Raw genomic sequence first — 15,816 nt, forward strand, 5'->3', positions numbered from 1 at the left:
AAAAACTTGGGCAATGATACTAAAAAGTTTAAATCAGAGTTAAAGAATTATCTACATGCTCATTCCTTCTACTCTTTAGATGAATACTTCAATGTAAATAGAGAATGATGTAAAATTAAGTTATATTAATTTTTAAGCTAAAATTGCCTGTACTTATGTATGTAACCTTTTGACTTGTTCTGTATCCAAAGGTACTAACCTACTTAGGATTTATAGAATGTAAATAAATTCAATTCAAAGTTACATAATGGCAGAATGGTAAGCCTAGGCTTTGTGATATGATGGATTGCATTTTTTCTATGGATAGGATGAGTTTTGACCTTCACCTTAGGCATGCAAATTTGTACTTTTGTAACTGCCCACATAAGGTTAAAATGACATTGTAACACATTTCAGGTCACAGGAAAGGCTTGATGAGATCAAAGGTCTGAATGAAGAGAGAGGGTGCAGGTTCTACATTGTGACTGAGAATTGGGTCCATGAGACAATTAAAATGAAGAGCAGGCAAAATGAGCATGATTACTCATTGTAATGGTATGTTTGTCACACTGTCTTAAATACTTTTTATTTACAGCAGGTTTTTTAAAGTGCTAGTGTTCATTCCTTGCTAGCACTCCTGTTTTCATATTAAAAAAATATATTTGTTGCTATTGTTGTTTCATATTGTGATAATGTTGGACTAAAAACAGTAAGGTATATTAACACTCCATTTATCATATGTATATTTATTGTACAAGCATTAAAAAACAAAGGGCACTTGGTTTCATAATGTACTTTTTACAGGAAATCCCAAATTTTGTTAAATTCTTGTCTGACACAATATCCTGACTTTGTTTCTCACTGCGTGTGTCTATGGCTGAATGATGCTTTTGAAGCAGCCATGAGTCCACATAGTTCACAGGATCGAAGCGTGATGGGGGTGGACACACAATTTAAAGAAATAGTAGTGAAGAAATTGTTATTGTCTTCAGTGAAGCCGTGGTTGGGCTAATAGTCAGACTCTTCTGTGGAAATTCTTGTTCACATACATTTCATGAATTTCGTATCATACTCAAAGCACCCTCCAAATGCTTTGATTTTTCCAGAACCATCTTCTTAGTTAGGTGTTTATGAAATCTGTGAATTGTGTCTCTTTCATTTGATTGAAACCTAATTGACGATTTTCGGACTTCATTCTCCCCAAATGTCAGTTGAGAGTTAATGTGTTCAGGCCAATGATTCCTGTCAAGCACAAGTGCTGATGCTGCCAAACCAGCTTTTATACAATCAAGTGGCCTGCTTATTATTCATTTCTTCAACATTCTGTAGAAAGCTTCTGGATCAATTGGAGAATAATTTATCTAATATGAAGTGTAACTTCGTGAAACCACAGAGTTTCGGCACCTTGTGCAGTGTCTGTTAAATTTGGTCCAATACTGTTTTTTTTAATGAAAATTTGTATATCAGCTTCTGCTTTCTTTATTCACCCTGCACAGATCAGTATATAATTCTTGAAGAGCACCATAAATTAATCTTTATATTAGACTTATATTTATAGTCATAATTTATTTTTCTGTACCTGTATGTGTCCCCCTGTTTATTCTGCCTTGATCTGATCAAGCCATCCCAACCCATATTTTGTGTTCAAGTGTTGATCATGATGCAATTATTTTGGAACTGTTTTTTAGTGTATTTGTCTTGAATAATGGAATTATAGCGTTTGTTTTATAACAAAATTTATTCAAAAGTTTTTTGCAAAACAGATTCTCCTTTTTGCCAACCTATACTCTTTAGCATTTTCATTGTTTATTGCCTCCATACAGACATGGTACCTGAAAAGTTTGCTAAGAAAAGATCAAAGTGCAGTACGTTTCAGCAGTAATTTTCGTCTATGGGCTTTATTTCTTTGGCCCTCATTTTTATTGTTTTTGTGATTGCCAATAAGCTGTCATATTAGAAGTTCAGTGTGTGTTCAGTTATGTTGTGTATGCATCTTAACACTTTGCGGACTGCACACCCTTTAAAAGGTTTTTCGCTTTTAAATGTGCGGACCGTTCGCGTGGTAACAGGCTTTTAGAACACGATAAGTTGCAACGTGCTATACATCGCTCTGGTGCCACCTACATTGCATGCCACCGCCTGCAGATGTGTAATAAGACTCTGGAATGTTTAGTTAGCAGTCAGTAACTTGACCTCGCTGTTTATTTAACCGACTATAAAGGAAAATGCTTTGCCTTCTTCAAGCTGTGTGTATCAGCCAGTAGGTAGTGGGGAGAATGGATCAAGGACAAATTCTCCGAAGGGTTAGCTGACCTGGCTTGTGAGACGCATAGTAATGGTGATTCAGAGAGCAGCAGTGACAGGTGAGAACAAAGAATTGTGGCCACAGACAGTAAATGTGACAGTAGCTCCGACGATAATGCAGGTAATAACATTGCGTGTAGTAACATTGCAGGGATAGCAAAAAATCTAAACCCTGATTCAAAATGGAAATACAAAGCATTTCTGATGAATGTGGTAAAGGCTTGTGCTACAGACCAAATGATGGTGAAAGAACCAGAGTCAGACAGATTTAGTGCGACCTAGCCCATCAACTCCCACCCCACACAGGCCTCATTTGGACACCCCTGGGCGACTCTCGGGTGATATGCGGAAACATACCCTCGTGAAAACTGTGAAGAGTGAACATTCCAAGGGGAAGCATCCTTCTAGGCAATGTCATGTTTGCGCAGTTCACAAAAAAAGGACTATGTCTACATTTGCAAGTGTGTAATGCCACTTCACAAAGGGAGTGTTTCCAGAAATATCACACCCTCAAGCACTTCTAGCAGCATTGGTAAGTGTTCTCCAAAACTTTTAGTTCATAATTAATTAGGAGATTTTATATTAATTTTTAAACTGAACAGTGCACAAGTTAGGGTAGTAGGTATAAAAATGCCGGTCCCCAGCGTGATTTAACCTTTATTGGACGAACGTCATCATATGATGTCGTTAAAAGTTAGGGCAGCTGGCCGAACGTCATCATATGATGTCGCGGATTCTACGCGTGTAAGGTTTTTTTAAAAATTAAATTAAAAATATAAATTGTTCTATTTACATGATTTTTGGTCACCACCTTTATAAGGAGACAGCCTTCCTTCCTGCATGATCTAATGTAATCTAGCGACGTCATATGACGTTAAAAGTAAGGACAAATTNTGCACTTTGTATGAACGCTAGACTGCTTCCCACGCGAAGAGCACACACGACACCTCAGTTGTGATTTAGGGGAAGCAGGCCAGTGATGTCGAGCTGCAGTGATATTTATCCCCGCAGCTACACCGGAATAATTATTCACACCTCTCCAGCCACACTGGTCTGGCGGTCCCCAAGTTGCCGACGAAGGTGATGACCCTTCATCCGCGGAATCAGAACTCCAACTTTCCTCGCCACTCTCAGAATCGGTTGAATAGCAGTCCGAATCTGTGTCATTGAACAGCTGTTTCAATTTCAGCATCTTCCATACGACGTCGTGTGGCCATGGTGAACTATACGGCTCTCTAGCAGTGAATCTCTGTGCTTAGACCACGATAAGAAGCCATAAATCATGACCTCGAGCCCACACATACAAAAATCTCATTCACGTCTTCGCTGAACTGAATATCTGCTTCAAACATAGTACATGATGTCATGGCTGGCTAACCTTATATTGCGATGTTTCAAAATCGTTACAAACACAATGGTTTGACTGCAATGAATGAACGAATGACCGATCTGGCAACACCATATTCCGAGAATTAACTCCTGTGTCTATCTAACACATTATGCAGCGAGCGATTTCAGACGCATACAATCGTGCATACCGACATGCCCCATACGATAAATAAGCTTCAACAAGAGACACCATTGAATGTGAAGTCGCCACAAGGACTTACACTGCTAAAACGCATGGTGCAGAAAATGTATTACACTGCTAGAATGCATAGTGCAGAAAATGTATGAATTTCGGGAAATTTTATTTTGGGAATCAGTGTAAAAATTTTTTACAGATATTAAAATCTGTAAATTAGAATATCTGATTCTATATTCTTTCTACATTAAAGGAGCGTTCATTTCGTTCGTTTATCATAAAAAATGTAGAAATCACACCATTTTTAGAAACATGCTTACAATTTCATTGCTCTAGAAGGGCGGGCATTTAAATAAAGTCCGTTCAGCTGCCCCAACCGGAAATTAAATGGCCCGTCCGATAAAGGTTAAATATTTAAATCGCCAGTCCGCAAAGTGTTAAACAGTAAAGTTAGTAGTGGTTGAAGGTGAATTATCACTCAAGAGTTCTTCGGGACCTCCAAATCTCATCATTCCCCTTGTTCTTGAGCACCACATTGACCAAATCTTGCACACCAGTTTCTAGTTCTATATGTATCGGATTACTCAGATCTATAGAATATTGATTGCTATGGGAGCTCAACTCTTGGTAGAAGTTGTCTGCAAGATACAAAAATGAAAGTATGTAAATTATTATATTTCACATTTTGCATTGTCACAATTTCTAATAAACTAGACTCTGTTATATTTTAGTGTCCTGTTGCACTGATTGATGTCCATGATGTGTATTTTTGCCAACTGTCTTACAGTGCGCACAATTTCACCTGTCTCTTCACTTCCACAGTACATGTTTGAGCACTAATGTGCCAATTGCAATACAACGCACGCAGTCACAAGAGAAGGACAGAACACAATACACACAAGAATGTAGGAAGAGTGCTCCCATAGAGGAGGATTGACGTGACTCGCGTATTTAAGATACGACGTATGGATGATGAATCCTGCAAAGCTTTAGTATTTAGACTTTGTTGTTATACATGATGAATACGCATTTTAGTCATTTTATGATGGAGACGTGATGGCATGCAGTGCAGTAGTTTGACGTGGATATAGACACACCTGAGGATGGCACATTAGTGCTGAAACATGTAGTGTGGAGGTGAAGAGACAGGTGAAATTGTGTGCACTGTAAGACGGTTGGAAAAAATACACATCATGGACATAAACTAGGCTCTTTAAAATCTGGAGTCAGGATTTGGTAAGCATCGGTAGAAGCATAGTTATGCCTTAATAAGACTAGCGTGAGTGAGTAATTATAAATAATTTGTTCATTTTTATGAATGTGGTCTTGAATATTTCAGTGGTCTCCATAAGTATGATATTTGCTTGAGCATAATACAGCTTCTATTTTCCAATTTGAAGGGTACAAATAGAATGAAGGGTTAGGGAAAGGTAATAATGCTTGTAAATGCACAAATAACCATACCCAGTATACATCGTCATACCATGAAAGTAAAACCAAATCCCATGGTTCACAAATTTTCATGTCTTCTATATGTTCTTCCCTAATACAAGGGCTATTCAGAAAGTAACCTCCATTTATTTTAGGCAGCTAATGTAGGAGAGGGGGAGAGCTCAAGCATGGAAGGTAGTGTCACCTGCCTTATAGCCTTGTAAATGATGACATAACTGGTCACCTAGTGTTTGTTCTTGTCTCTACAAAGGGAGTTATGATGTATCTTGTGATTGATAATCCCACCAGCTGCAAACTTTATGTTTTTATATGCTTTCTTCATGCTAAACATGTGAGTGCTGAGAAAATCCATCTTGCATTATGCACAATTTACAGCCAAATTGTAATGAGTGAAGGAACTATAAGACAAAGGTGTAGAATGTTCAAGACTAGTGAACAAATGTTCATATGGAAGCGCGAAGTGGTCAGCGTTCTGTAGTGAGTGATGAGTGCAGACCAAAGAGTTTGTGAAAGATGGCTTTGCACAGTTTCAGAACTTTCTTTTGAATGTCCTCAGATTTCACGTACTGTTCTCTATGAGATTATCACCCTTTCCATCAATCCAAATAAGATGGTAATTATACCGTTTACCAGGAAGAGAAATATAAAGGGCCTTAAGGAACCGACCCTCTTCAATAAGACGATCCAGCTCTCCAGCAATGTCAAGTACCTTGGTCTAGTATTAGACAAGGGACTGACATGGAAAAAGCAGCTGGACAAGGTCATCAATAAAGCCTATAAGGCTTTTTGGACATGTAGAAGCATGTTTGGTAAAACTTGGGGACTGCAGCCACGCGTTGTGCATTGGATATACACTGCGGTTGTAAGACCCATAATTACATACGGTGCCACAGTATAGTGGCCCAGAGTTAAACTCAAGAAAAATAAGGCATAACTTAGCAAATTGCAAAGGTTGGCTTGCTTGAGTATCACAGGAGCAATTCAAACATCTCCAACAGCTGCACTGGAGATACTCCTTGGACTCCCCCCACTGCACATACAGTTAGAGGCAGAGGCCAGGGCAGGAATCTACCGTTTCCAGTGCAGTGATCAATGGAAACCTAAATCCGATAGTTTAGGACATGCATACATCACTCAGGACATGAAAAAAGAACCCATATTACAAATGGGGTCTGACAAAATTATACTGAGACATGTATTCGAAAAACCCTTCACAGTCAGATTTCCTGACAGGAGTGAATGGGAAACCAGGTTTCTGCCCAATAGAAAAGGGGGACTGATCTGTATACAGATGGTTCCAAGATAAATAAGGGCACTGGAGCTGCTGTGTACTGCTATGGTACGAGGCAGAAACTTAGTTTAAGCCTTGGGCAGTACACGACAGCATTCCAGGCAGAAGTATATGCCATGAAGGTATGTATTATGGATAATCTAGATAAGAACTACAGAAATAGGAACATCTGCATTCTATCTGACAGCCAAGCTGCACTTAAAGCGCTTGACAAACACCAGATCAACTCAAATTGGCCTGGGATTGCCACCAAACCCTCATGGAACTGGCCAAACATAACAGGGTACAACTGATGTGGGTGCCGGGGCATGAGGGTATTCCTGGAAACGAAACAGCAGATCAATTGGCCAAGATTGGAGCTGAACATCCGTTCATAGGACCTGAACCAGCCTGTGGCATCTCTATAGGAGTTGCCAGAAAGGCAATCAGGGACTGGACAAATATGAATCACAAGAAATACTGGGGATCCTTGACTGGACTCAGGCAAGCAAAGGGACTCATACAAGGACCCTCTACTAAAAGAGCGAAAGGACTGTTGAAGTTAAACAGGAACCAGCTACGATGGGTGGTAGGACTGCTTACAGAACACTGTCAGCTTAAAGGACACCTCTTCAAACTGGGACTAAGTAATAGTCCAACTTTTGAGAGGTGTCAAGAAGAAAATGAAACAGCCACACATATCCTGTGTGAATGTGAGGCCTTAGCGTATTTAAGATTATGTCACTTGGGTCAATATTTTATGGAACCAAGTGACTATTTCAACATCCCCACATACAGAATCCAGCGTTTTATTCGAAGCGCAGGATTGCTGAGGGGATAATCAAAAGGGGAAGCACAATACATCACTGTTGTCGCGGTGCGAGGGCCAAGAGGGCCGACCTCTTGTACATTCATTCATTCATTCATTCAGTCAGTCATGAGATTATCACAGTTAGGCTAGGCTGTCAGAAGTTTTGTGCAAGATGGGTTCTGAAAATGCTCACAGATGTGCACAGAACTCAGAATGGCTTTGGCTTTGACATTTTTAGAGCAATAGTATAAAGATGGCAATGAATTTCTCAATCACCTGGTATGAGTAACTGGTTTCATTTGTGAATGTTGAAACCAAAGAACAGTCAAAGCAGTGGATACACACATTCACCAAACTAGTTGGAAAAGTTTAAACAGACATCTGCCAGAAAGATGATGGAAACTGTTCCCTGGGACAGGAAAGTAGCGCTGATGGTGGAATTCATGCAACAAGGGACCACAGTAACGTCAGAAGTGTATTTCAAAACACTACATAAACTGCGTAGGACCATTCAGAGTAAAAGTTGTGGAATGTCAACATCGAATGTAGTGCTGCTCCATGATAATGCAAATCTGCATACATCTACCCACACTCAACCATTGCTGGAATATTTCAACTGGGAGTTGTTTGACCACCCTCCTAAGAGCCCTGATCTCACTCCAAGCAATTACCATCTGTTTACGTACCTGAAAAACTGGGCAGGATCATAGTGGTTCAGCAATAATGAGGAGTTGATGGAAGGTGTCAGAATATGGTGGCAGGCTTCTTTGACACAAGCATACAGAAACTTATTCTCTGATATATGTGCCTCAGTTCCATCGATGGCTATGTTGAGAAGTAGTTTAAGTATGTACGTATTGTTTATATATAATAAACTTGTTTTTCTCATTGCTTATTTTGTTAACAGGTGGCTGGAGGTTACTTTTCAGATAGCCCTTATATAATGAAACACAGTGAAATCGCACTACTGCATATGAGTACCCTGAATTTGTTTACTTTACACATGTACTGAAATGGCAACTTCAACATGAGTTTTGGGGCAATGACATTTGTCTGGATAAAGAAAAGATGTTCTTCAAAAAGACAAAAAAGTGGTTGGTGTTTTTCACTGAATTAACATTTTGACAATATTTGCTTTTTTGCAGCATGACCTGCCATCAGTAATCTACATTTGAGCCACTGAATTCATTTGCATAGATTCGTTTTAAATGCAACAAAAGTATCATGATCAGTAATATGCAGCACTGACCACCTTTCATTGACAGTAATATAGTGATGAGTGATGCCAGTGTATATTCAGGTGGGATACTCATACAAAGAGAATGCAAACATGGAGAATGTTAATGTTTTAGAGTATTGATGAAGAACTGAAATGCAAATGAAATGCTGTATTGATTCTCAAAATATCATACTTAATAATTTCTTCGATATAATAAAATACCTCAAAACAATCATTTAGATTATATACATGTGATTTCAATTGGTGATTTGTAAACTGTACATAAATTGATTTGAAAAAAAATGTATATTGCTCACTTGTAACTTTCATTGATTGTGTTACATGTTCTTTAATATCCATATGCACTAATAGGATTGTACATAGAACATGAAAATATTAAGCTTATAATTCAGAATGTGTTAACATGTATTTATTTGATCCTCAAATGTTTCCTCATGAACATAACATGATAATTTTAATTCTAAGCCTATCAGAAGGATCTGTGATGTCAGATTTGTGACAAAGTGCATATCAAATCTCTGAAGTTAAGCCTGGAGATAATGTTATTCAGCATGGTCTGATCCAGTCTAGTTTGCACTTTGGTTGAATTGTTGATGAGACTGCGTTTCATCCGACTGAGTAGAGGTAGAGTGTATTCCGATTCATGCAGAGGTGTGTCATCGGAACCAAACTCCTGTAACAGAATTCACTTTATTCCTTTTATATCCACTCTCCAACTCATAAGAAAGAAATTAAGTTGATCTGTGTGGATGAAGTAGAAATGTACACACATATTCTCTTCATATGAATAACCAGAAGAAGTCTCTTTTTCTTCCACAGTGTGGGCACTGACATTACTCACCAATATGTTACAGTCATTGGCAAGTGATCAATATAGTATTCTGCCATATTTGATCAGACTCGGTAATTAACATAGAAAATATATTCATTGCTTAAAAATTTGGAAAAGAAATTAAATTGCTGGCTTGTATATAAACCAACACAAATGTTAATTTTAATAAATTTTGAAGTTGTTTATGTGGGACTTAAGCTAACATCTGATAAAACGAGTTGAAGTCCGAGAAATATATATAAAAATTAAAAACATTTAGCTTGAGAACTTTATCTTAAGTGGGCCCCTTGTCACCATGACACGGCACATCATTGGATTGTGGATGGAGGAGATGGCCCCAGATACAGAGGGTAACTGCAGATATATTGAATAAGCAGCCATGAACTCCCAACGATTGATAGTTCTTTAGATGGAGGGTTAACAAGTCTGCACCATACAAAAATAATTTTGTTATGGAATGTTACCATACAAAAATAATTTTGTTATGGAATGTTGTGTAGGTACTCAGACTTGGAGAGATTGTTTGATAAATGATCTAAGCTAAGGAAAATGGATGTGAGATTTGACACACAGGATGTAAGGAACCTAAATAGATCATGTTCACCCGCAACCATTACGAAAGAAATAGCAAAATATGTTAGATTTAGTGGGAGTAGAAGGGGTCAGATGGGACAGGGGTGACATTGAACCATCAGGCGATTATACGTTCTATGAATGTGGGAATAGAAATCTGGAAATTTTGTATGCAAGACAATCATATCAGCAATTAAGAGGGTAGAGTTCATTAAAAATAGAATGCCCTATGCCATAACAAGAGGTCGCTGGTGTGGTATGTTGTGAATGTTCATGCCCCAACAGAGGATAAAACTGATGATATGAAGGACAGCTTCTGTGATGACCTAGAACATGTAGTTGACAAATTCCCAAAGTTCCATATAAAAATTTAGTTAGAGGATTTCAATGCATTATAAGGTAGAGAAGATATTGCGACATAATGGCTGAAAGCCAGGGTAGTGGAACAAATAGATGTCTAGGCAGTGGGGCGGTACACACATTTCTGCAGCAACAGATACACAACAATAGAGGATGCAGTGTTTACTTTGCGGTCCATGCTGAGGTTATATAACAAGGACCAACTGGACAACCCAGGGATGAGGGATTTTGAAGGTTCCAGAACCGTCAGACAGTAAAATACGAGGGGGGACCCAAAAATAACTGGAAACGACCTGTTGCGCGCGCATGCTTTGTAGTTACGAGTTGTGCTGCTAGGTGGTGTTAGCTGGGGGTCTCCCGTGACTGTTAGTGAGCTGGCGTCAGTCTAAGTTAAGTGGTTTGTCTGTGGTGCTCTGTCGTGTGCGTTCCTGTTTCAACCCTTTGGCGATTAGTGAGATGGCCGACCAGAAGGAACAAAGAGTGTGCGTGAAATTGATGAAGATCGTCGAAAGACCATTGACCAACTTTCTGAGGAAACGAACATCTCATGGAGCACGGTCCAGCGAATTTTAACCGAAGGTTTGCACATGAGACGGGTGTCTGCAAAATTTGTTCCTCGCTTGCTCGGAGATGACCAAAGAGAAAACCGCGTGAATGTTTGCCGCGACTTGAAGAGTGAAGTGCAGTTTTCCCTAACAGAAAGCAAAATTTCACGCACACTCTTTGTTCCTTCTGGTCGGCCATCTCACTAATCGCCAAAGGGTTGAAACAGGAATGCACACAACAGAGCACCACAGACAAACCACTTAACTCAGACTGACGCCAGCTCACTAACAGTCGCGGAGACCCCCAGCTAACACCAGCTAGCAGCACAACTCGTAACTACAAAGCATGCGCGCGCAACAGGTCGTTTCCGGTTATTTTTGGGTCCCCCTTCGTATTGTCATGAATCCTGTGGGACTCGGAACCAAGAATAACTGTGCTGGTCAGGGCCATCAGCAATTTATCAGTCAGGCCAATTAGTCAACAGTCAGTCAGATGTCAGACTCAGTAGTTAGCAATCTTCTGTTGTGTTAGCAGCCACTACCTGTTAATGACTAGGGAACTAACAGAAGACTTTATGTGTGTACCAGTTGTAGTGATCTGTAGAGTGTAATTTAAGGAGAGTTATAGTAATTTGTAGTTGTGAATTGTAACAATTCAATAAATCCAATTACCAGTCCAAGGCCATGTCTAATCACTGACATGTGACAGTATTTTACATAAAACCAAAAATCAGGAATAAGCATTTACATGAAATTATTAATGATAATGGACTTAGAGTAGTGAACTTTACTACATTCAAATGTCTGATTGTCAGAAGTAAAATGTTCCCACATTGTAACATTCATAAATTTACTTGCACATCTTCAGATGGAAAGACACATAGATGGACCATATTTTGACAGATGGGAGACGTAATTCGAGGTTATTTGATATCCGACCTGTCAGGGTAGCAGACTTTGATACTGATCACTGTCTGGTGGTCAAAATAGGAAGGGAGAAACAGGCAGTATGTAAATAAACAATGCAAAAGTTTTACATGGATTGGTTCTACCTAAAGAAACTAAACAAGATATAGGGTAAAGAACAGTGTGAACTTAAAATCTCAAATAGGGTCACAGTTTTGGAAAACTTGGATGATTACGTGGATATTAATAGAGCTTGGGAAACTGGTAGAAAGAATATCAAAATTTCAGCCAAAGAGAATCTAGGATATTACAAATTGAAGTATAAGCCATGGTGTGACTAAGGATGTTCAGAACTATTAGATCAAAGGAAACAAACCAGATTGCAATGGTTACAGGATCGTAGCCAAATAAACGAAACAGTATAAGTCATGAACCCAGTAGGCATTTCAGGAATAAAAATGTATACAGAATTTTGGTCAGAAAGCCAGAAGGAAAGAGACTTCTAAGAAGACCTAGGCTTTTTTTTTAGATTCACTTAGTGGGGGGTGGAGTCCAGCTGGGTCCACTTGGCACGGCCGCCACCGATTGGCCTATTGTACCTGCCCCTGGTGATTATGATGATGCAGAATTTGGTGGAATGAAGATTGGCAGGGGAAGCTGAAGTACTCGGAGAGAAGCAGCTCCAGCGCCACTTTGTCCACCACAAATCAAACTTTACCAGACCCGGGATTGAACCTGGGTCACTGGTGGGAAAAGACCTAGGCTTAGGTAGGAGGTTAATATTAAAATGGATTTTAGAGAGAGGGGAAGGGGTGATATGGACTGGATTCATCTGGCTGAGGACAGGGACTGGTGGAGGGTGTGAACATAGTAGAGAACCATTGGGTTCCATCAAAATATTTGAAATTCTTAAGTAGCTATGCAACTAATGGCTTCCTAAGGACTCAGCCCCATGGAGTTTGTTTGTTTCTTTACTTGGGAACTACAAAAGAATGTCTCACATTTTTTGTATGTTTGCTTTTAAGATCCTGACTGCATTATTGATTGACTCTAATTATTTGTCAGTTTTAGATTAAAGAACATATTCAGTAATCAGAGATGCACTAATAATCATTGCAGAAAACAATTAAAGGAGCTTATTTGTAAAGAAATTCCTTAATAATAATCTCATTGTACTTGTATGGTGGAAGCTGTTTTATTTTATGATACTGTTCCATATTAAATGTTGATTTCTGTTGTACCAGTTATTCATTAACCATCAGTTTTCATTCTTTTCATTGTAGTACACAATGTTTCATATAAGGGATGCTGCAACTGCTCCTTAGTTGATCCATCATCAAACAAGGAACCAATAACACCAGTGTCCAAGGCAGTGCTTCACAATTTAGATGTATATTCAGTAAGTAGTGACTTCACTTCTATAATTGAAGCATTGTCTGCATAAGTTAAATCTCTTGAATGTGTGATGTGACCTTTGTACATGAATGCATCAAAAACTAATATGTACCATAACATTTTGACGCAACCATTATGTAAAAACAGTGGTTACACATGCAGGAATGATAATTATGAAATATGTCTTGACATGTTTTAATTATGATGGGAACACTTACTAAACATTTTCCACTAATTTTCCACTCTGTTTTCAGGTACACCACGACTACAATCCGTGCCAAATGGAAACCATCCATCTTCTCCATTGACCAAATAAAACGGTGGTTTACTTCATCATCTACGTGACATGGGCGATCAGGATCCTTTGCATGCAGAAATATGTATTTCATTGGAATGGTAAAGTAAAAAAAAGTAAAGCTATCCTGTACCAGGCCATGAAGGCCCATAGGATTGTGAGACGTTTAGGGTCCCTCATTATCTAGACCATTGGCTCAAAGATGGCGGTAAGGTTGTCAGCCTTACGCGCCGGCTGTGCTTTACTCCCCAGGAAAATTATTTAATTAATTCCTGGTATTCATTTCTGTGAGAGGCTGAGTGTACCCCAGGGCCATAGGAAGGATTAGGTCAATTGAAAAAAATAAAAAAATATCATCGGGAATTCAACCCGCGACCTTCCGGCTTGTAGCACAGCCCCTCAACACACTATGCTACCGCATGCCCCTTCATTAGAATGGTAGTGTATTTAGGCATATTTTTAGCGCTAATTTAAATATATTTTTATTTATAGGGCTTCTCAGATTAGATGTGAAATTATTGAAGATTTTTGCTGCCAGCATAATATGCACATCTCTGAAAAAATTAGGGGCTGGCAACTTACCTGCGAAGATGGTACGTGTTTGTTAAGTTAAAACTATGTACAGCATAATTTATCTGAAAATATTCTTGGCTATTCACAATGAATTTTGTTAATGAGTACATGTATTCTCATGAAGAGATAAGGTCACTAATCCCAAAAATAGACCTCTGCATGAATTTATAGGTTTGACATCTGCCATGATTTTAAAATTTTATTTTGTAATGTAAATATCTGGAAAAAAGAATTTACTTGGAAGATGAAGTCAGAGTTCTTTTTTTTTATTGTTACTGGGGTGGGACTGTGTCCCTCGTACTGCAGCCACTTCTGGCCTATTGTACCATCCCCAGGTGATAAGTTATGGTGATTGTGGAGCAATGGGTGGAATAAAGATTGAATGATATTTTCTTAGGTTCAGGTCATAATCAGTGATTTCCCTATCCAATATCTGACCACTGGTATTGTGGGGTGGATACTTTTCATAAAAAGTTTATGTATGTCCTTGACATATGGCGAAAAACATAATAAAGTGAATAATGGGACATTGGAAAATAGGATATCTTGGGAAATGTTGGAAATTGTAAGAGTAAATCAAAATAATTGTGATACAATGCACTTGAAATCGTTCCGAAATATCAATATTTTGGAAAAAATGCATTTACATCCACTATAAATATCGCAGTATATTCCAGGTTACATAGATTACGTAGAGAGTTTAACTGAAAAATATATGCAAGAGTTTATCGCGTGAGGAAATTAGGAAATAAAATGTCCCGTATAAATATATAATGGTTTCATACGCTATGAGAGACATTCAATCGTAAGAGGTTGCCGACGAACAACCCGTGTTCAACTGAGCATAACGATGCGAATTAGTCATTTGCGCACACCTATCATAATGTATGCTAACAAACTAACATTAGCATAAACTACCGAGCTTCGCCCCATCAAAGGTACAGATGGATGCGCAGTAGTCTACTGCGCAAACCTGACCTAACCTAACCTAACATCAGCGAACCAAGGGTCAGCCCCCTGAAATACAGGTGGATGCGCAGTAGTTCATTGCGCACACCTAAGAGTGACGTCATTTACAAAGCTGATATTTAATCGAACGTAATATGGGACTGTAGTAACATGGAATATAAGTTGAAATATGACGTTATGTATAAAATTGAGCGCGTTGACTGTTTTTCCACCCGTAATATCAATATTTGCCCATATATTCCGAGGTTATGTTGCTACGCGATAGCTTAGATTGTGTCGAGAACGCCGCTCCCACTACACGAGTTTCCGCATCCCCCACGGTGATACAAATGACTGCTGAATATTACATATTATGGCATTATGCTGCCCTTCAATGGTATAACGTTATGACGAAAATCCTTATTATCAGTGAAGTCGTGCCCTTCTTTGTCGTGGATGGATACGCGACGAATTGAGTGACTGCTTGTCATATGTTTCGCCCGAATTTCCCTGCCTGAATAGGAAGTAGAATATGAATTATACACGAAAAAGGATAAAAAATAGGGTGAAAAATTACCGTCCTGTAATGGAACTGATAATGGAATATTTCTGTTTGAGTCATGTAAAGCGGTTGGCTGCCCTGTCACTGTTACCAAAATATCGGGTGTACAACATGAAGGTAGGTTTCTTTCCTGTTTTGAAGATGTGTTTATAAATAATAAGGCGGTGTTATGTACGTGTGTTTTTATACATATATCTTCCAGTTGTGATCAATTATCTGCTTGAAAGTATATCTTAAAAGATTCAG

The 15,816-nt window shown here is 38.8% G+C and overlaps 1 protein-coding gene across 5 annotated transcripts in view; it reads left to right on the forward strand.

Annotated features, from left to right (window-relative positions):
• The window catches only part of LOC111872023 (DNA ligase 4), a 59,286-nt gene extending 44,862 nt beyond the window's left edge, over nucleotides 1-14,424 (forward strand). For 3 of the 5 annotated variants that reach the window (XR_004513852.1, XR_004513854.1, XR_004513855.1), the window contains 3 exons: nucleotides 397-534; nucleotides 13,081-13,196; nucleotides 13,447-13,659. Coding sequence is in view for 1 of the 5 variants with exons in the window: in XM_023865503.2 (XP_023721271.1) it covers nucleotides 397-532 (136 nt within the window). In the remaining 4 variants the exon portion in view is untranslated. Of the gene's footprint in view, nucleotides 1-396; nucleotides 535-8,486; nucleotides 8,939-13,080; nucleotides 13,197-13,446; nucleotides 13,660-13,979 lie in introns of those variants that run through there. The other 2 variants (XR_004513853.1, XM_023865503.2) reach the window with 2 other exon arrangements.
• Nucleotides 14,425-15,816: the final 1,392 nt, after the last annotated feature.

The sequence above is a fragment of the Cryptotermes secundus genome, unplaced genomic scaffold (assembly GCF_002891405.2).
Source record: "Cryptotermes secundus unplaced genomic scaffold, Csec_1.0 scaffold87, whole genome shotgun sequence".
Classification (NCBI taxonomy): Eukaryota; Metazoa; Arthropoda; class Insecta; order Blattodea; family Kalotermitidae; genus Cryptotermes; species Cryptotermes secundus.